We start from the raw sequence: 20,748 nt of genomic DNA on the forward strand, positions 1-20,748 counted from the left end.
TTATTCCAAGCCTCAGCATCAGGGCAGCTCAGTCCCAAGCAGCTCCTTGCCACAAAGCAGGCAAAGGACTCCTGGAGAGCCAGGCTCTCTGGAGGCAGCCTGGAAACAGGGTTTGAAATTCCTTGTTTAATGTGGAGTTTTGTCTCACTTGGCTTGTTTTCACTCTGCACAGCCTGAAACCTAGAAATGCACTGGCAAGGGACTGAATATATGTAACTGGGAGGAAGAGGACTTTTTCAACCAAGTGATTTCAGATTCTTCCTTTTCCTCACTCTGTCAGCACAGATTGGATGCCAGCTCCCAGTGAGGGTGTGAGATGGAAGGTGCAAACACCTTGAGGGCTGGGAGAGCACCCTACACACCATGAGGCAGAGGGAGGAGATTGGACAGCACATGTTTAGAGCCACCGCATCCACAGTGCCCAGGAACGGGGGCTGGCAGCCTCTTCCAGCATCCCCAGCCAGAGACAACTCTCTGATAATCCAAGCACTCCTGCCCAGTCATCAGCAGCAGGAAAGAGGAGCGAGATGTTACCTCTGCTCAGTGTGGTGTCCTTCTTGTCCGTCAAACTCATGGCCAGGGATGCCCCTTCAGGGATCTGTGGAGGAAGGGAAGAGCACACATTGATGATAGGGGCCTTATCAGTGCCTCCCTGGTCCTGTGGATATCCCAGGAGCTGGAGGATGCTGGTGCAGTCATAATTCTGCCACAAACATCCCCTGAACTTGCCCTGCCCTGCCCCTGCCCCTCATTATGTGGAAAGGGAATTTTCAATACAATTACAAGATAGTGAGGTTCTCAAACCCGATGGGAATTGGGCAAATACATGTATCTAAGGTACACTTTTGGATGTCGACACCAGGTAATTCGAAAAGGAAGGAGAGTTTGGCTGTGCAGGTGCTGGTTTGCCATTCCCCAAATGGGAGAAGGGAGTGGCAGCAGCCGTGGGGCTGGTGCAGCCGCCGCGCTCAGGGGCACTGTGCCAGCGGCACGGCTGCTGCCCCGATAACCATGCCAGTGAGCACTCAGCTCCACTTCTGTTTTCCAGGCACGGCTACACACCAGGGAGGATTACGCTTCCAGGCATACCAGGGAATATGAAAATCGTTAAGTATTTCTGGTTTCATTTAATTTTAAACAGAAAAAGAGTCAAGAAAACAATCTGATTCACCATGTTTCCTCATATTTTCAGCCTCACTTCCTGGGGATGGTATCCCCAGCCCCTGCTCTCAGAGCAGGCACTAACAGTCGTAGCTGCAATTTCAGCAGGAGTGCGGATCAAGAGCACAGTGATACTAATCAGCCAGGCTGGTGGCCCTTGGGAATAAGAGCTTTTCCCCCCCTCTTTCTGTTGTCAGTAATAACTTGTTTTGCATGAAGAGTGTTAATTAGTTTCTGTGTGTTGCAATATTAACGAGATTCTCGCCAGGGCAGATGTCTATTCCCTGGAAGCTCTCACGGAGCTATGGCAACCTCTCTGCTTGTTCCTGATGATCCCGTTTTGGAGGGGAACCGCAGCTCGCCCTGGAGGCCAGGAAGGTTCCAAGGAGGTGGGGCTCCCCTGAGGTGTTGTAGCTTTACCTTGTAATGTGCTAACGTGTTGAGTTTCTTCCTGCCATCCTCCACCACCGAGGTGTCATCGAGGTCCCGCAGGATGTAGCTGTCAGTGCTGGTGGCGAACCACTCTGAACACAGAGAGGGGAGAAGTGAGATCCCAGCCCGAACGAGGCAGGGGCCAGGGGGTCTGGGACTGAAGGGCTGCCCTGATGTCTGCCCTCCTGTCCGTGCTGCTTCACCCACTGCTCTGACAGGCACCAACAGCGGCTGCACAACTTCAGGTGCTTCACCTGTTTTTACAAACTGGCTGGTCCCGTGCACCTGGTCCTTACCGAGGTCGACGTCTTCCACCCTTGGCCACTGGGAGTAGGGCACGTTCTTGCAGAAGGCCTCCAGAATTTTCTCTTTCACTTGACTCAGTGTGTCCGTGTCCATGGCTCTGACACTCAGGGAGTCCATCCCACAGCCTTGGAAGGAGACGTTGAGGTTCTGCAGGGAGAGGCTGTGTTAGGGACAACCTGCCTAGTTCTGCTGGCTCCCAGGAATGCTTGGGAGCTGTGGTGTCTGCACAGCTCTGGCTGGTGCACCCTGGGCCCCGTGCTGATAGAAATCAGCTGAACTAATGTGGTCATCGATGCTTTACAGCATGAGAAGCACTGGTTTACAGCCCCAGGGGCTGAGGGCTCCGTTGACCAAGCTGGGAGAACACAGGGAGCAACACAGCAACCCCCTCTCATGTTGTCTTGGTAATGGGGTTTGACCACCACGAGGCAGGAGGAAGGGTCAGCCCCCATTACCAGCCGTGTTCTCAGTTGCTTGGCTCCAACTGGTGACTAATGGGACCACCAAAGCTCATTGCTCAGCCTCTGCTTGATGCAACAGGCCAAGCTCCACTGCTTAAACCAGCTCTAAGCCTGCTGCAGGACGGGTCTGCTGCAGTGCCTGGAGCCCTTGAGAGCTCCTGGACAGCGGGACAGGCAGCTGTGAGGGCCTACAGGCTGCCACAGACACCCACTTGAAGACCAGGGAAGCACAGCTACTGCCTCAGTTGCAGCCCAAAGCTGCAGGGCAAGGAGAGCAACTCTTTCTATAAGAAACCCTCTCCTCTTTTCGTCTGGGTGCCTCCTCCTCTCACCAGCTGTGCAGACCTAAATGCTGTGAGCATGGCATCTCCTTCTCACCCCAGCTCTGGGGAAGCCTGAGCAAATGGCTACTCACCCTTGGCTTTGCCTCTATGTTCTCCCTCAGCAGCCACTCCTCGTTGAGGGTGTACCTGGCCTTCCCTGTAATGGCATCGATGGAACCCTTGTTAATCTGCTGTTTGATGGCACAGATCAGCAGGAAGAAGGGCTCTCCAACTGTCTCCTGGGGAAAGGAAAGAAGACCACATCAGCAACCCGGACCTGGTGGTGACAGGTCCATCAGCAGTGCAGCAGGGACAGGCTCTGTGTGGACAGTGACGGTGCCTCTGCACACCAGGGAGCAGGACTAGTGCACCCCAGGTGCTGCAAACACCTGGTGGGGGCCACTGCCTCCCAACTCCCACTTGCCTCTCTCCGAGGCTGCTGAGAAGTTTTCAGACTTGTGGCAACATGACAGCGCAGATGGGGAAGAGGACACAACAGCCAACAACAGCCGCAGGCCGTTTTTGGGGATGCTGTAGCTGTCAGCATCAACATACCCCATCCAAGTTCTGCAGCAAGCACTGGAGCTGTGGAATGCCACCGATGAGCTGTGCCAGCCTGTGCTGTCCCAGGGGCAGAGCTGGGGTGCTGCTCAGAAGGCAGGGGAAAAAGGCATGGCTGTGCTGAGTAGGGATGTGCACATGTGACACTCAGCAAAATGCAAATGTGCATTAATTTACATGTGAATTACACAGGAACAGGGAGAATCTAGCTTACTGTGCTACAGAGATGCTTCCTGCAATCTGACAGGGAGCAGACTGTACAACATGCTGCACTCAGCAGGACAAGATAGGGCTGATCTGCACAAAAATCCAAGAACCCAGCTTTCTGATGAACGTGTCAGGTGAACCCCTCACTGCACTGCCTGGCTTGCCACTGAACTCCATGGGAGTGAGCCCACAGCCTGGGCCTGTGGCTCTGGGAACCAGCGTTCATACTTCTCATACCACAGCAGAGCCCTCATCACAGCAAAACAGAGGCTCAGGGTCAACAAGTTGTTCCCATGTGACAGCAAGCAAACACACCATTTAACTCCTTACATTCATCAAACCTAAGTTCATGGGAGAGAGGTGAACTGTGGCACCCCTGTAGCAGGAACGAAAAATATAACGGGGAGCATCTATTTCTGATGTGATTCAGCTACACAGTTTAATGCCAAATTTCTGAGCCATTTCTGCCTGCTGCACTGATGTGCAAGGGAAACACAAGCTATTTTCTTAAGGAGCTCTTCAGTGTTAGAGTACATCCCATTCTCCCTAATGTTCACGTTCAATTTCCTTCCAATGAGGCAAGTGCAAATTCTGCACATTTATGTATTCTGAGCCTCCCCCCTGCACACACAGGCCTGCCATCTGAGAGCCTGCTCAAGACAACAGATACCCCATGGTTTGATACTCCTCAGCTAGGAACTGCTAAATCCTGTTCAATCTGCCTCTTAATTAAAACTTGGTGATTCTTTTATTCTAATTGCCCTATAAAATTGCTAATTGCTAAAGCAATTAGTTCGATGTCAATTTGGATGCGCTGCATTTGGCGCGGTTGATGATAGGGTGATACAGCAGGGCTGTCAGTGGGCACATGCCGTCTGTGCCAGCAGGGCACTCGCTTCCTTGTCAAGGGCAACTTCATGAATACTGGGAAGCTCCCTGGGTCTGCTGCAGGGGTCTAATGATTCCTGCAATGCTCCTATGAGCAGGCAGCACAAAATGGGCTCAGCGCAGGGCTGTGGGTGCCGGAATGCAGGAAGGCATGGCTTTCAGAATGTAGAGGAAGGTGTGGAGTCAGGAAGTGGAGAAGCTGAGGATTGCAAGGAGTGAAGAATGTGCAGAAGACACAAAGAGTTAATTTTGGAGAGAAAGGTAGAAGCAAGATATAATAAGGAGACAACACTGACATGGAGACCTCCTCGGGCTGCAGTACCACTGCCCTCATACTACGAATTGCAAGACACCACTGGCTTGCCTTGCACACGGGGTCATCAGTCTCTGACATTGGCCACGCTACCAACAGGAACCCTGTTTGTGTCACATGTGAGCAGGGACAAACCTGAGGCTAAACTCAGAGCTGGGCTCTGGAGCCCTCCCATCCCCGCCATGGGCAGCTGCAGCCACAGGGAGTCTGCAGTGTCTCCAAAAACATGAAAAAAGGGCGAGTCCTACTGATATGGGAACTCCTACGGGTTGAAATGAGCATGGGCTGCACAGGTCAGGGCTGACCCCACGACACCTTCCTGCTCACACGAGGCTGCCCAGGAAGCGCCGGAGCGCGCGTTGGGGGTCACTGCACTGCAGGGTGCACGGGCAGGATGTGGCCCAGGCCAGCCCACAGGGGACACAGCGACAGTGCTCCACCGGTGAGATGCTATTTCTGTTTGGCTTTTTGGCTTTCTGGCTCAGGAACTGTGGGATGTTATGGAAATCTGCAAAAGTGCTAATCAGACAGCGAATTTCAAAGCGGGGAAAGAAGGGCTGGCAGGCAGGGACTAGAGATAAAATGGCAAACTTGTGAAACCTCCAGCATTGTTCAGAAAACTCATCTGGAACGGAATCAAAACTGTCTTTGGACTTGGCTAGTTAGGAGAAAGGAAGTTTAACCAGAAGAGATCAGTGCTGATTCAGGACAAAAAAAAAACTTAAAAATACACAGTCTGGGGCCTTTTTTTTCCTCCTATTGTGAATGTATTTTAATGAGACTTCATTTTCATTTTTGACTGAACTGTTATGGGCCCTTGAAGCCACCCAGGGCACTGAAATAACTGCAGTAATGGAAAGCACAGTTCAGGCTGGCAGGACTTGAACTGTTCCACGCACACGGAGCGTGGGAGGGCTTCGTTTTTATATGCTTGGGAAAACAAAAAGGTTTAGAGCACAGACTGGATTCACATGCTGCTGCCCTATTAACACAACTCTCACAAGTTATTATAGATGTTCTCCCAGGAACACACTACAGCCATTTCCAAAATGTTTTGGTGAACCTAGGGTGGGAACAGCACAGAAAACAGCTGCTTATCCCAAGTGCCTGCTAATTTTGGGACAATTATCTGTTTGCATTCTGTGAAGAACCAAACCTCTATCCCACATGCAAAACTTGGGTAAGCTTGGACCCAGACATAAAAGCTGAATTCCAGAACCCTGCTTTTCCTTTAACTCCCCAACCCTGCTAGGAGCCAGGCACAACGGTACGACAGTAGCTCACGGAGAAGGCTTTCTTTTAAAGCTTTTTCCACCAAAACTGTAGCACAAAGTAGAGACGTGGACCATTTCATCTACGATTCTCACCCATTTCTGCAGAAACAGAGTTCTGCATTGATTGTGCAAGCACTGCAAGCTACCTCTGAGCCCCCGTGCCTCGCAGCAAGCCCCTGCCAGCTCATCCCAACCTCTCACACACTGCCCCAGCCCCTGGCCGTGGACTCCATTGCCTTCAGGTGCCCTCCACATGTGCAGGCCACGAATGCCTGTGGCCAGCAGCTCTTTCCCAGCTGAAGACAGCTCCTTCAAATCATTTTCCCCCAAAACACAAATGGACGGGCTGTTAGGCAGAGCATTAATGCGAAACAAATGTTTTGAGCATGTAGCGTTGACTTACAAGGGAAAATACAAGCACTTGGAATTTTTCCACTGCACAACGGCAGGGACTTTCGCAGCAGCTGTTTCAAATAGACATTGTGATTAATGGGGATAATTCAGGAATGAAAACCAGGCCCATCATCACATGTCTGACAGAGCAGAGCTACAGGCAGACAGGCAAGCCTTCTTTTTAACCAAGAAATGCCTCTCCAAAGGCAGCAGAGTTTGATCCTTAGGAATGCAAGGCACATGGGAGGCCTTTGGCTATCACTACCATTTAAATCACAGCCTTGAGCTGACACCAGCCATGTGGAAGGAGGTGCTGTCTGTTCCACCACAGCAGCTCCATCCTCATTTGTGTGGTGGGGAAGATGCCAGCTCTGCTGATCTGAATCAAGCTCCTGTCCCTTTGCACAGTTGGGCTTGGGTCACCTGGGACAAATTTTCTCTCCAGACATTCCTGTCTGATCAATTATTTTCCCTTTTTGTATTTCAGGAGCAGCTCAGTGTCACCTCTGATCCCACCCTCACTGTGGAGCATGTGAGATATCAGAGTCCCCTGGAAATCAACTTAATTGTGCATTTGCTTTCAGAGATGGGAGAGAGGCTGCAGCAAGGCTCTGCACTGCCATGGCTTCAGGCTGGACATGGGAGGCCTGGAGGGGACTGCAAACCCAGAGCATAGCCTTAGACCCTGCCAAGAACCTGCTGCAGGTGGATGGAAATGCACATTCAGCCAGCAGCCCAACAGCTCTGCAAAGGATCCAGTCACCTCACAGGACCCCACAGTCCTGCTCCCACCATACCCTGTTCTCATCCTCCCTCTGCGGGCCAGGGGGAAGCCAGCTCTCAGCTCTCAGCTCACAGCAGCACTGCCCAGCCCTGGGGATGGCCACAGCCCCCAGCCCCAGACCAGGGGAATGGGCTGCGGTGCTGCGTGTGGAGCTCCTCGCCATTTGTGAGCTGTGTAATGTGCTCAAGCCTTCAGGCCCACGTGATAAGGCTCCACTTTCCTCTTTTTCTTTTTTTCCCTGAGAAAGCCTTCTTGCACAATGTCCATTTTTAGCACAAGCTGGAGCTGGATCAGATGCCTCACATGTGGTCTCCCCTCCCCAAAAGGGAATATCAGCACTTTTTTTTCTCCAGTGGTTAACTACAGGCACAAAATCTGAAGATGAAAAAAATTTTACTAATTTCCTCTTTTCTGTCCTTACAGGCTGGATAGCCGGGCTACATTGGCACAGTCATCCTCATCCAGTCCTGTAACTCTTCTTTTATTAGACTGGCTAACTGTGTCGGCTAGAATGAAAAATTATGAACTACAAAACCACTGGCTTTAGGACAAAAAGTGGTCATCTGGGATCAGAAGACATCACAATGTGTATGAAGACAACATAGAACCTCTTCTGTGGATGTAGACAACACTTTGGGAAAAGAGATATTTTCAAAGGCTTTTTCAAGGCTTTCCCGTGGGTATAATGGGGTATCCTCCAATTAACTGCTGTGGAATCAATTAAGTTATTGCTCAATTCTTCTGGGGAATTCCAAACAGAACTGGCAAATGTTGGAGATAAAGCACTGAGCAGATGGACTGCTGATGGCTCTGGGATGCCAAACATTTTCCTGCTCATTACCAAGAGAAGACCGTCAGCCTTCTGGGACAGACACCCCACCCCTCCTGCTCAGATTTGTGCAGAACCACGAGGATGCCTCTGCATAAGAGGCCCCACACAGCAGTGGGCACCGATACAGAGCAGCCCCTGCGTGGTGCCCTCAGCCCTTCTGAGCCTCCTGGCTCCTGAGACACACATGCTGACTGGTCAGCACGGCTGTGCCAGCTGGTCACAGAAACAACACATAACCAGGTGGGCCCCAAAAACTCCAGCCATTCTGGTTATTTTTCAGCTCCCCTATGGCTCTTCTCAACCACAGTGAAAATGTTGATCCATGCTCTGGCCTGCCATGAAGACTAAGCTCACCAAAATCCTGGGCAGAAGTGGAGAAGCAACTGAACTTCAGGTTGCTTTCCTACACCTGAATCATTCAGTTTGCCAAGTGTTAGTGACCATTTGAGTGGCAGTGCTAGCAAGTGTCAGGTCCTAGGCTATCCTCTGCGTCCTTCATCCCTGGTGCACACAGAGGTGACCCTGCACCCACCACAGCAGGGACTGGTTCTCTTACTCTGAGATAGCTGTACATGCAGATGGACATCCAGTTGGTGAGCATCTTCTCCACCACAGATTCTGTCCTCCTCAGCATAAGCTTGGGGTTTTTGGAAGCTGAAGCATCTATTAGATCCACCAACAGGTCCTTCATGATGCTGGTGTAATACTCCAGTTTCCCATGCAGTGCAATAGTAAGCAGGGAGGCCAGGTTACACCTGAAACACAGAATGATACAGGACTCAAACCCCAGTCCAACGAGACTGAACTGCTGACTGGCACTAAAATACCCAACACACAAAGGCAGTCTTTCAGACAATTTTCATGAGCCTTTTTAATGGTGTTAGTAGTTCCAACCCTCTCATTCAGTGCTGCAGGACCTCAGGTCAGCTTGCACACTCTTACTGGTAAGCCAAATGAGTGAGTGCTCTTCAGGGTTTATGGCCATCCATCTCTAACAGAAATGTGTAAGCAAGTGTGACTCAACCATCCGGTGAAACACACAGTCCCAGACACTGGCTGAACTGCTTTGGGTTAGGAATAAATTAGTCTCCTCCAGCTGCCAAGTCTTTGGTTCTGAAGCTTATACCTGTCTCTGACAGCAAAGTCCTTCTGTTGCTCAAGAGCATGGACAAATACGATAAGAAAGTGCTTGTTGTTGAGTAAGGTGGAGAACAGAGAAATTCCTTCTTCCATGTTGGGTCTGCAGTTCTCAGGGATCTGAAGAAAAATTTAGAAAGCAGAAAATTTAGAAAGAAAACCCTGCTTGTTGTTTTCCTCCACATTTTATCCCTCCTGATGGCGGGGATGCCCTTACTGAGCACAGAGATACTAAGTAGAAGAGTCCCTCCTCCCTCTACCTGCCACAGACAGCAGCTTTGCTGGCAAGGACCCCCAGCTGGGGCAGTGGCAGTGGCCATTCCATTCTGTTCAGCACTCCTGAGGATACCTGGAGCGCTGTGGCCAGTTTGGGGATCCCACTATGAGACAGATGGAGCAAGTGCAGCTGAGAGCTAACAAAACGATTAGTAGGTGTACAAGGAGAGGTGAAGAGGGCTGGGTTTGGTCAGCTTTCAGAAGCTCTAGAGGGAGACCTTACTGCAGCCTCAGGGTTACAGAGCCAGGAAGGATTCCAGGCCAATGCTTCATCATGCAAGAGCAGATTCACAGATCTGCCTTCTTCGGCCAGCCAAAGCTGATCCAGCGCTGGTCTGTGTTAATGGTTAGCAACACCCAAAAGTGTTTGTTCTGTCAGTGGGTTACTCACCTTCCACTCCCCCACCAGGAGTGGATGTGTTTCCTGGACCTGGGAGCCCACCTGTGAGCTGAGCTGCTGGGATGGCAGGATGTAGCACTCCTCGTAGAGAGAGGAACACTGGAACCAAGCACAGTGTTAGGGGAGGGCACCTGTGTGCTGTGCACCTCAGGGCAATATGATGGGGAGGCAGGTCACTGGGACTAAAGCCACCCATTCCAAAGACACCCATGGGGCTGGCTTTTGTAGCCTTGAAACACTTTGCAAGAGCCTCCTGAATAAGCAAACACCTCAAGGATGGGGGGAGGCAGACGTCTGCTCAGACGCATGGCTGTGAGGGCAGGGAGACTGCAAATAGAGTAATGTGACAGCTAGAAAACTCCCAGAAGAGGAAGCTTTACAGAAGACTATATCAAAATAGAGGAGTTTTGGGTGTTTCAACATATGTAACTTTTAAAACAGATGGGAAAAATGTTTAAATCCCTTGCATTCATACACCAGCCTGAATCTTAAAACCTCCAGTGTGCAGAGATATGGAGACTGGGTAACTGAAAAACCTGAGTAATAGCTACTAATGAAACACTCTGCAGTCATAAATCATCATCTCAGTCCTCAGCACTGACACACAACTGCCTCGGGGGTGAAATACAGCTGCAGTGAGGGGCGCACAGCCACACAGCGGAGCAGCCGGTGACAGGAATGACGGCACCAGCACGTCTGCTGCAGCTCTGGTAAAGGACCCCGGGCAGACAGACTGGGACTGGGTGCCCAAGGGACATCTTACTGGGAGCACCACGCACCCAACCTTGGACAGGAGAAAGGGAGAGACAGAGACATCCACAGAACTCCTGAGGACTGGCTGAGCTGCTGGGAATGCTTGGGGGCACCCTGCATGGGACAAAAAGCCCCACTCCTGATTGCCAATTCACCCTTCAGCCACCCTTCAGCCTCTGCTGGATGGACTGGGGTGACACTGGAGCCCTTGAGAAGGAGACCCCAGCATTCTGCTTGTGTGAGAGCTCTTTCAGAGGAGGTGTGTAATAGCCCCAAAGAGGCAAGCCAGAGCAACTCCTGGGACAGTTGCCGCCAGCTTCTGTCATGTGCGAGCAAGCCCGATCTTGTATGACACCCCAGGAGGTGCAGCTCCACTTCTGATGATAATTAAGACTGAAATATGTGACAAGTAAATACATAACAGTGGAATGATTTTGTGACACTGTAAAAGCCCTTTAGCAGAGCCCTAAACTGAGTGGGACATATCTGGGAGCAGTGAGGTGCCCGTGACACGCGCTGTCTCCTTACTTTGGGGAAGAATGTCCTGGTGACAAAGTGCTTGTACTCCAGGAAGGGGATCCCCTGGCTGCGGTTTAGCTCCTTGGTCAGGTCTGTCATGTCTGTCTGCAGCTCTGCAAAACCTTATGCAAAGAGACCCGCCGGTGGTGAGAGCCCAGTCCTCCACCAGCTGAGAGAGGCTGGCACTGGAAAGCACGGCACATCTCATCTCTGCCCCCTCACGCCGTGCCCTTGCGGAGGCTGATGCCGTGTTTTCTCTGAGCAGCACATTCCCATCAGGGTTTAACCATCAGAATGCACACCCAGAACATTCTCTGCCCCAGGAGCCCCAGTGCCTTCAGGAGAGGAGGTCAGCCAATGTGGTGGGATCATGGACCACGGGGCGGTGGGTGCCAACACCTGGAATGCTTCTCCCATTGCTTTATGAGAAGCATGCTGCAGTTTCTGTTGCACCCAAGAGGAAAGCACACTGAAGGTTAGCATGACCTTCAAGTAACCCTCTGACACAGCCAAGGGCCATTAACCCCAGGTTAGAGAAGCTGGTGGCACTGGAGATCTGTGGCTTGCCCAAGCCAGGCAGCAGGACAGTGGCAGGGCCAGACTTCCAGCCACTGAGCCTCATTCCCAAACCCTGTCAAAACTCACAGGTGATCACAGAAATTCTCCTACAAATAATTCCATAAACTTCTACACAGTACAAGGTGCTTCAAGCCTGCTAACTTGACATCCTGCTCCTAGCCATGGCTCCTCGGCACCCAGACAGGGACTTACCTTTGCGGATTTCCTCCCGGATCTGTGACTCCATCTCCTCCATCTGGAGCAGGGTTTTCTGCCAGTAGCGCTCAGCTCTGCGGCTCTTTGTGCAGAACACAAAGAGAGCTGGAAAAGAGGAAGAGAACAAGCCTTTTGGACCCGGGCTTGGGAGCAGCTGCAGCTGGGATCAGAGCAGTTCTCTCTGACACAAGTGCAGAAAGCTAAACCCAGAGTTGGTTTCACACCTACCACCAGACTGGTCAGGCAGTTGTCGATTGTCTGTAAATAAGTAGTACCAGCTGGAATTTAATGATCATGCTGTAACTGTCATCTTCAATTTAGGTCTGGGCTGTCTGTATTCAGCTTAACTCTATATTAATGTGTTCCAGCTGATTAATGAATACAGAATTGAGGATGTTTACCACCTGTATTACAGTGTTCATATCTGACAGTCTTCCCATGCCTCCAGAAATATGTTTCTAATGATGGGTGATGCATCTAGTAAATAGGGTGCATTAGAGCCTTTATTAAAGATAAATTAAATCCTTACTCTAAAGCCCTCATATGCTGTGAACTGGCAGGTTTCTTGCTGTGCAGTCATTCTGGGCATGAGATGAGCAGGGACCCTAGCCCAAGGACAAAGGTGTGCAGCACGGCTTCCAGCCAGGTACATACACTAATGTGCCTGCTTCAGATTTGCAGCTAAGGATGCTGGCTCTGCTCTTCCTACTCGGCCAGGCACCTGTCACTGTTCCTGATGATGGGATCTTGGCCTAAGAGTGCCTTTAGAATGGTCTGGGACAATCGTGCCTGTGACCAAGATCAGTTTCTCACATCCTTCTTTATTTTGTATTATAGAACTAAGTATTTGAGGAAAAGGGTAAGTTTATAAATATCACAGGTTCAATGAACAGAGTTGAGCTGTGGATTCAGCCAGGAAAAGCTCTGCGCTGCAGGGAGCTGTGGTCCTGGTACTAGCTTTGTGCCATACCTGCTGCACCCAGACTAGCTTAGGTACTGCACAAGTGCAGCGCTCAGAGTTCACACCTCCACACGCAGAGAGAAAAACCTTGCCACAGCCTGGAAACGTCGTTCTTTCCCTTACCTACAACAGAGAGCACCAGCAGGATGCTGCAGATAACGATGGAGACAATGATCGCGGTCTCTCCTCCCCCAAGGTGCAGCATGGCAATTGTGTAGTTGAACTTTCCAACTTGGATCTGAGGAAGGAGAAGGAGGCAGGAAAAGCAGGAGCTGAGCAGCAGGTTGCCAAAGGGCTGGGAGCAGGGAGGACACAGGGCAGCACTCAGCAGACCTTCACCCGAGGGCTCGGTGAGCGAGCTGGCACAGCCTCCCAGGCTCGGAGGGAGGGAGGCCGGGCTGTGCCTTTCACTGCCAGAGCCCGGGCACTCTGTGTGTCTCCAGGGAGCCCAATTCCCCTCCTGTGCTCTGGGGGATGCCAAGGCCACACCCAGCAGGCTGTGATGCTGCAGTGGTGCCCATCCCAGCGCCAGCACAGGGCTTTGCTGGCAGAACTGCAGGCCCCGTGGCCCCACTGCATCTGCCCCAGAAAAGACAGCCCTTTCCTAGAGAGCCCATGGCACTGTACAAGGCTGCCTGTGCTGCTTACTAGAAAATCACTTCCACTAATCATCAGCTTCTTTATGGCTCTGAACAGCCTTTGGAGCCCTGCTGCACTCGCCTTTCTCCTCCAAAATCAGAACGGCTGCCACCCAGAAGAAGTACGGTTAAGAAACTTTAAAGTCCTTGAAATACAAATAAACTAAGGGAATAAAAATAAATGAGACCATAGACGAGTAATGATCTTGTGGCCAAAGCAGTGAAAGGGGTGTCAGAAGGTGCTGGCTCTGCTCCCAGCCCATACTTCTTGTGACAACAAGCACAAACCACTAGAGCTCAGTCCTTGGGTCTCCTGATCTCCAGAAGGGAAGAGGCCAGCACACATCACAGGCTGGCAAGTCACTGGGTGCCGTTTACAAACAGCTCTTTGGGCCCTTGGGATGAAAGGATTCCACAGGATCATCTGATAAGGAAAACTCATGACCACACAAGGCTTTCGCTTCTGGAAATGTGAATTTCACTTCTCCCAGGGAATGAGAAGTGAGAGAAACTTGAGAAAAAAAAAACCAACTTGAAATTAGGTAGGGAAGAGCTCCAATAATCTTATGATTTTGATTAATCATTTGATTAATCAAAATTAATCTTGATCTCTTGTGTCATGGAACACCTCTGGGAAAGGTGCCCACTGTGGTGAAATTCCAGCAGCTCAGCCACTGGACCAAAGCCATCCCACAAGCAGGATCTTCCACCTCCACCACCAGACACACAGCTCCATCCTGAGGGAAATCCAGCCCTAGCTCTAGGAGCATTGGTGAGGGCATGGCTGCTGCCAGTGGAAGGCTCCAGTCACTGAGAGCTTTGGTCTCTACCCTGGCACGTTGTCCAAGAGCCGTGGTGCTGGACAGGGGCAGAAGCCACAGCACTGCAAGAACACCTGGGCAGGTTTACTCAGCAGCCTCACAGCCACATGCCCAGACTCAGGATCTCCACTTTTTCCCTCTGAAATGCTGCAATGAGGCAGCTCCTTAATGTGTTTTGAGTCTTTTCTCCCTCACCAGCTCAGCCTCTTGCATTTTTCAGAGAAAAAAATCCCTCGGCTGCTGTTTAATTCAATGTTTAAACTGTTTGGTCATAAACAAAGATGGGCCTGAATGTCTTGACAAGTCTCTTTTGTGTAGCTGGACAGCTCTACTCAACACTCAGTGCAGCCCAGGCAAGGCCCCAGCACATGCCTGCCCTGTGTCACCAAAGCCATTTCTCATGTGTGATGAAGCAGCGGCCACTCGTGGAATGGCGGGCAGGCAAGGGCCCCAGCCACGCCTGTAGGTTTAGTAGGGGTGCACAGGTATGAATACAAGCAGATTAATTAGCTGCACTTTCATTGCTGGCGCACTCTGAACACCCTTGTGATATTTAGGGCTGGGTATCACACTCCTGCTTCCTGGGGACTTGCCATGATTGGTTAATGTCACACCAAGACTAGCAAACTCAAAAATTCCTTTTCTTCCACAAAGGGATTCCCCTGTTTCTCAGTTCTTACAAAAAAAAAAAAATTACCGTTTAAAATTCCTGCTAAGATGACTTAAAAAATTCTGTTACTTCTGCATTTGCAAGTTTCCAGTTTGCAACAGAATTTCATACACCTCAGATTGTTGCCAGTAAACTGGACAATCCTGTCAGTGAATTGGTAGTGCATTGTGCCTTTCTCCTGGGCAGCCCAACTCCAGAGCTCTGCAGCTCCCTCCAGCTCCCCTTGCCCTCCCTGCCCATGCCTCAGGCTCCCATCCATCCCCTGCCAACACAAGGACTGGGAGAGGGCAGCGGGGTCTCTCACGGAGGTGGAGGCATTTTCTCTCCAGGTACAAAGAGCCATGGTCACATCCCTGCATGGCCACGGGCTGTGTGTGACATGAGGGAAACTGAGGCAAGCACAGCAGTTCAGTCCAGCCCTCTGGAAAACAGGACAGTAACAAAGCGTGGTGTATTTGCAGACACAAAGAGAAACAGCAGCCCTGAACACTGAACTCTGCAGCGAGAAAGCAGCAGCCTTTGGAAGCCCTGAGTGCTGCTGTCACCCTCCCGGTCACTCCGCAGGGACCCAGCTCGGGGAAGGCTGGCCTCTCATGGCCACTCGTAGCCCTTCTGCTGGTGGGAGCAGAGCCGACGGCTTAAAGCTGTAAGGAAATCCCCAAACATATATCATGAGGAGCAGGAAACTAGTGCAGGTGACAAAAGCTCACATGCCCAAGACCTCAGCGTGCCTTCCAGAGCTGACCAGCCTCCCCTGGGGCCCAGCGCCGGAGCTCCGCGGGCAGCTGTGGTGCCACGGCTCGGGGCAGCCCTCGGCCCGGGCCCTGCATCCTGCTGACCGCTGCCCTGCAACAGCACGGCGTGCTTTGGCCACTCTTCCCCGGGACAGCCTCCTGCAGGGCCACCAGCGGGTGAGCTCGAGCTGGGCAGGCGCAGCAGAGCGGGGTGTGCAGCGGGACCCCTGTGTCCGCACAGCCCCGCACTCACCGTCACCGGCAGCTGCCTCTCCGAGGAGCTCAGCGACTCGTTGATGGAGCAGTGGATGACTTTGTCTGAAACAATCTGGATCTCACACGAAATCAGGCCGATTTTCACCTGGTATTCATTGCTTTCCAGGCCCAGGCTGTCAGGCTCTTTCTAAAGTCAGAAAAAAACATCAGGATGTCAGGCTGCAGCATAGCAGTTAGAATTGCAATCGATCTTCCTGCTTTACTTTCCATATTCCCTGCTGTTTTGCAGACCTGGGAAGACTCTCCCTCACCAAGGACATTTTTCCAGGACTCCACAGGAAAGCCAAAACCAGGCCATTCCCCATTTTCCTGTTTCCCATTCTTCACTCAGCATGGGGCATAGGAGGAACAAGCCTCTCATGGAACCTGGAAAAATCTGCTTTTGATCGGGCCTGCTGTGCATGGAAGATAAGGATGTAAGCACCCATCTGGGAGGGGGGAAGGATGTACAACGGAGGGGACAGCCAGGGAATGTGCCTGCAAAGCCTGAGAAAGGGGGAGCACATTTCTGGAGCACGTTGCAAACCATTAGGATATCCTGCAGCAAACAATGGCCTTTGAATTACTATTGCTCATTGTCCAGGCCAATCAGGTTCTGCACCCCAACTTCCTTGTGAGCTGAGCTGAATTCAGTAGCCAAAAGAGAAGAACGAATGACCTGTTTCTGCAGGAATAAACACCTATTGTCAGGCCCTTCTGCAGCACCTGCCTGGTTTCAGGCCAGGGCATTGTAGTTCTTTTCCACATGTCCAGTATTTCATTTAACCCCTTGCTACAGCCCCCTCCCCAGGCAGCTCTCTGGCATCATGCCTCAGAAGGCATCCCCACACCAGGCTGCATCTCCTGGGGCAGAGAGATGCAGAAGCTGCAGGCTGAGCCAAAATCACCTGCTCCTGCCTCTCAGTTCCATCCACCCCCTTCTCCGTGCTGTGTCTGTGGACAGTCCCTGTGCTGGTACTTGGGACTGAGGAGCTGCCCAGGGTGGAGATGGCAGCACCCAGAGAGAAGCAGAACTGTAACCACCATCCTCTTACATGTATGACCAGAGTTAAGGGCTCGCCAGGATGGTGCTTGATCCACTTCTCCTTCTTGGCTGTGGAGAACTGGGGGTCAGCGTAGTAGCCCAGGCTGAATTTGCTGATGTGCGAGGCCTCCTCGGAGTACATCTCCTCATCCAGAGCCGAGCGCTCGTCAGAGTAGAGGCGCCCGTTGAGGTAGAAATCGACTGGGGCTGGCTTGCTCCCCACAGTGACGTTGGAGGCAGCTGGAGAGGGGCATGTGATGGCCGTGTCAGTGTGCACCTTGCAGCGCTGAAAGCAGGAGCGTGAGCATGTCAGAACCCAGCACCACCGGTGCTCCAGCCCATCCTGAGGCACGGGCCGAGGCCCCAGCTGCACAGCTCCTGGCAGCAGGCATGCAGCCCTGCTGCATCACCGGGCCGTGCCTGGCCAAGACACCCACCGTGTGCTCTCTGCCGATGCCACGGACAGCCATGGACACGTTCTGCACCAGCCCAAAGCCTCTTCCTTCCAGGGTGATGATCCTGCCCCCACTTTGAGAAGGGAAGAAAGAGAGGGTGACTGCAGAGGACAGTGCAGCAGTGGGATGTGAGGGCTGCATCTTCCTCCTGTCATTTTCTCAAGGTGTTTCCAAGCTGCCTGAGCAGAAAATGTGACCCAACAGCCAAAGTCTTCTTCCTACTTACAGCAGAAGTAGGAAGCTACCTACACAGCTACCACAATACCATGTAAGAAAGGAAGGAAGGAAGGAGGAATAGATGCGCTGGTGGAAAGCGGGGAGCCTCTTCCAGCATCAGTGAGCTGTCCCCCTTACTCCCACTGTCCAGAACAGCAGCCTCTGCATGTCAGGGTATGCAGCAGGCATTCTGGCCACTGGCCATGTAAGTGACCTGTAAAGTGATGGCCAGGACACATCTCCTGCCCTTGCCCCTGCCCCTATCTCTGCCCCTGCCCTGCAGCAGCCCACACAGAACTGTGAGACATGGAGAGGGAAACGTCCTACATCTTCCAGGAACTTGTGATTTAGATCAAAATGTGAAAATTGTTGTGTTTTGAATCTGCTTGGGAGAAATGCAACACATGGGCTTCTCACTGTGCAGTCATCAAGAATAATGAGCAGCCCCAATGTGCACAAGGCAGAGCAACAGCTGGAGAACCATCACCACTCATCTGCACCCTAGATCAACCTTCCCCGTATCACATTTGACTTGTTTGGAGTATTTGCCAGGGAACAGGCAAGACTCACAAGTCCTGTTATCTGAAGAGCACTCCAGGCACAGTGACTTTGGGCACGAGGCCCCAGGCTTCAGAGAACCCTGGGGATATCACTAGGAAGTTATGATCCAAGTTTCTCACTAGCCTGTCACATCTACACACTAGTGTACAACTTTTGCATTGGTTTAGATTTTGGTGTTATGGATTATTTTATCAATATGGTAAGAGAAATCAGATCCAGCTAAATTTTTACACAAGTTATTAGCACCTCACGGTCAATAGCCAAGCAATGTGCTAAGTAGTCAGACTGCACGAGCCACGCCAGAGGCTGGAGAGAGCCTGCAGCTACCATTCCTGTTCTCTGAAATTTGGGAACGGTTCTAAGTACCAAGGAAGCAGACTAAGGTGACTGAGAAATACCCCAGTGGTTTCCTTTGTGACTACAGGCAGGACATTCTTCCCTTGTCTCTTTTTAGGCGCTGCTCTCGCCACTCAGCAGTTGGAAGCCTGCGATGGGGCTGCGCCTGGCCTGGCTGAGTCATGGCTCTGCCTTTCCCCTAACATTCCCATAGCCTGCAGCCTTGGCATTGTGCTGGGGAACAGAGAGGCAGCTTTGTTCCAAGAGGGTCAGGCCACCAGAGCCTGCTCATGCTCGCCCCTGGGCGTGCTGCTTTCAGTGATGTCCTGCAGCACAGCTGCTGGCCTGCCAGATTTCCTAGTCAGCCCTGGGTTTTTCAGGCTCCACAGGTGAGTAGGATGGTATTTCACCATGGTATTCAAAGGAACAGAAGTCTGAGAACTCCACAGAGATGTGAAACTAAAAGCAACGCACTTTAAAAATTAAATACTGTGACCGCGGGGAAGGTTGAAATCCAAAATTACAAATCTCATCTCATCCTCCAGCAGTTTTACTGCCAAGAAAAATCCTCAGGGTCTCATAGAGCTCCCATATGGGCCTCCCCAAAGCACTCACCAGGTGTGCACAGTATAGTTACCAAGGCTGACATTTTTCCACTCATAAATGCATCAAAACAAGCTATGGACAGTCCTGGTATGTGAGACCTCTTCTACTCCCATGGGGGGGTTACCCTGGAGCACCCCAAGAGCAAGCTAAGGCACCCTCTACACCCATCCAGCCCAGGGCTGAGAGGCCCCTTTCTCCTGGCAGGACCCTCTCCCCACCCTCTCCCACGTGGAGCTGACCCTCTCTTTCACAGGCTGTCTCAGCTAGGGCAGGATCTCACCTGATCTGGCTCTTTTTGGGGTTGATGTCTGATATAACGGGGTTCTTCTCGTACTTGAAAGTGATGTTGTGGCTGGCACAAGACTTGTTCTCAAACTGCACGCAGACTGGCACAGCTGCGGTGAGCTCCACGGCGGGCATGGTGCAGGTGATGGTGCTGTCGGTGCGGCTGCGTGAGGACAGGAGGGGTGAGCTGCAGGGAGCCACGGGCTGGAGGCTCTGTGTGCCCCTGACAGGCAGGTGGCAGCCACAGAAGACACGGAGCTTCCATCACATGCCAACTAGCTGTTCCTCCAGGCCTGCTAGCGGGCAGTTCCCAGCTCACACCAGCCGGCTGCTGGGACTGCTCCCCGCACACAGAGGGGAAGGGTGGGTGGGGAGATGCCATGCCAGCATGTAGTGGTGCCCCCCATCAAAACCCTCGCTCTGCCTGACTTCTTGGGGGACAATACCAACCTTCCTAATGCTTTGGCTCTCATCACTACTCCAGTGCCAGCCCCCAGCCCTGCTCCCACCTGAGGTCCGTGCACTGCTTGGAGGAGTTGATGAGGACACGGAGCTCTGAGCCGACATCCAGCCTGCTGCCTCTGATGGTTACTCTTGTTCCTCCTGCCTTCGGGCCATTCGGAGGAGCTATGGACTGCACCACGGGAAGCTAAAAACAAAGGGGAAATCTGTTTTCTAGCCTGGTAAATCTGCAGCTGGATATTCAACACTGTACATGGGAATTGATTCAGAACTTCGAGTAAGTGTCCAGCACTGTGAGGCTCAAACAGCAGCACAGCAAAAGGTTTTGCTGGCAAGGTTTCAGAAAAAGAGAAGTGATACAAACGCTAAGGAGTAAGATCATATAAAACCTCTGTGACTCTCAGTGGTCCCTAAATACTGTCTGTAAATGAAACATGGGGCCAAACAGGAGCCCAAGATCCCACCATTCCCTTCAGATTTCCAGCAGAAGGTCCAGAGCCAGCAACAGCACAAGGTCCATCAATAAAAGGAAAATTTTCACTCATTCCCTCCCTCACCATCTCAGCCCTTCCAGATCCATGTCCTCCAAAATGCAAGGATAATGTTAAAGCCCCACTAGAGGATGGCCTTGAGATCAGTAAAATGGCCACCTGGGTTTAGATAACTGGATATCAGACCCCTGCTAAGGAAGCTTCAAATCTGTATCTCTTGAGGCAACAGGAACTGAGGGGGAAGTTACTTTGCCTCTTGCCATTTGCAGCATAAATTAGCACGTATGTTATCTGTGTTTGCAGCCCCTGGAAATCTTCCTGAGATCCATAAGCTGGAGGCTTTGATAACTCATGTGGCGCTGAGCCCTCTTGTCTGCTCACAGGCACCCCAGGAGAGGCTGCTGGCAACATCCCTGGC

At 51.7% G+C, this 20,748-nt stretch overlaps 1 protein-coding gene across 2 annotated transcripts in view; it reads right to left on the reverse strand.

The window, feature by feature from the left end:
• PLXND1 (plexin D1) overlaps nt 1-20,748 on the reverse strand; it is a 68,694-nt gene that overhangs the window by 9,615 nt on the left and 38,331 nt on the right. For both annotated transcript variants that reach the window (XM_068202377.1, XM_068202378.1), the window contains exons 15-29: nt 19,887-20,026; nt 19,373-19,540; nt 17,356-17,446; nt 16,929-17,204; nt 15,872-16,021; nt 12,879-12,993; nt 11,792-11,899; nt 11,030-11,142; nt 9,740-9,847; nt 9,062-9,192; nt 8,492-8,690; nt 2,776-2,922; nt 1,890-2,046; nt 1,582-1,685; nt 535-598 (exon numbers count right to left, since the gene is read on the reverse strand). In XM_068202377.1, coding sequence (XP_068058478.1) covers nt 535-598; nt 1,582-1,685; nt 1,890-2,046; nt 2,776-2,922; nt 8,492-8,690; nt 9,062-9,192; nt 9,740-9,847; nt 11,030-11,142; nt 11,792-11,899; nt 12,879-12,993; nt 15,872-16,021; nt 16,929-17,204; nt 17,356-17,446; nt 19,373-19,540; nt 19,887-20,026 — 2,071 coding nt within the window. The remainder of the gene's footprint in view (nt 1-534; nt 599-1,581; nt 1,686-1,889; nt 2,047-2,775; nt 2,923-8,491; nt 8,691-9,061; nt 9,193-9,739; nt 9,848-11,029; nt 11,143-11,791; nt 11,900-12,878; nt 12,994-15,871; nt 16,022-16,928; nt 17,205-17,355; nt 17,447-19,372; nt 19,541-19,886; nt 20,027-20,748) is intronic.

The sequence above is a fragment of the Anomalospiza imberbis genome, chromosome 11 (assembly GCF_031753505.1).
Source record: "Anomalospiza imberbis isolate Cuckoo-Finch-1a 21T00152 chromosome 11, ASM3175350v1, whole genome shotgun sequence".
NCBI classification, from domain to species: Eukaryota; Metazoa; Chordata; class Aves; order Passeriformes; family Viduidae; genus Anomalospiza; species Anomalospiza imberbis.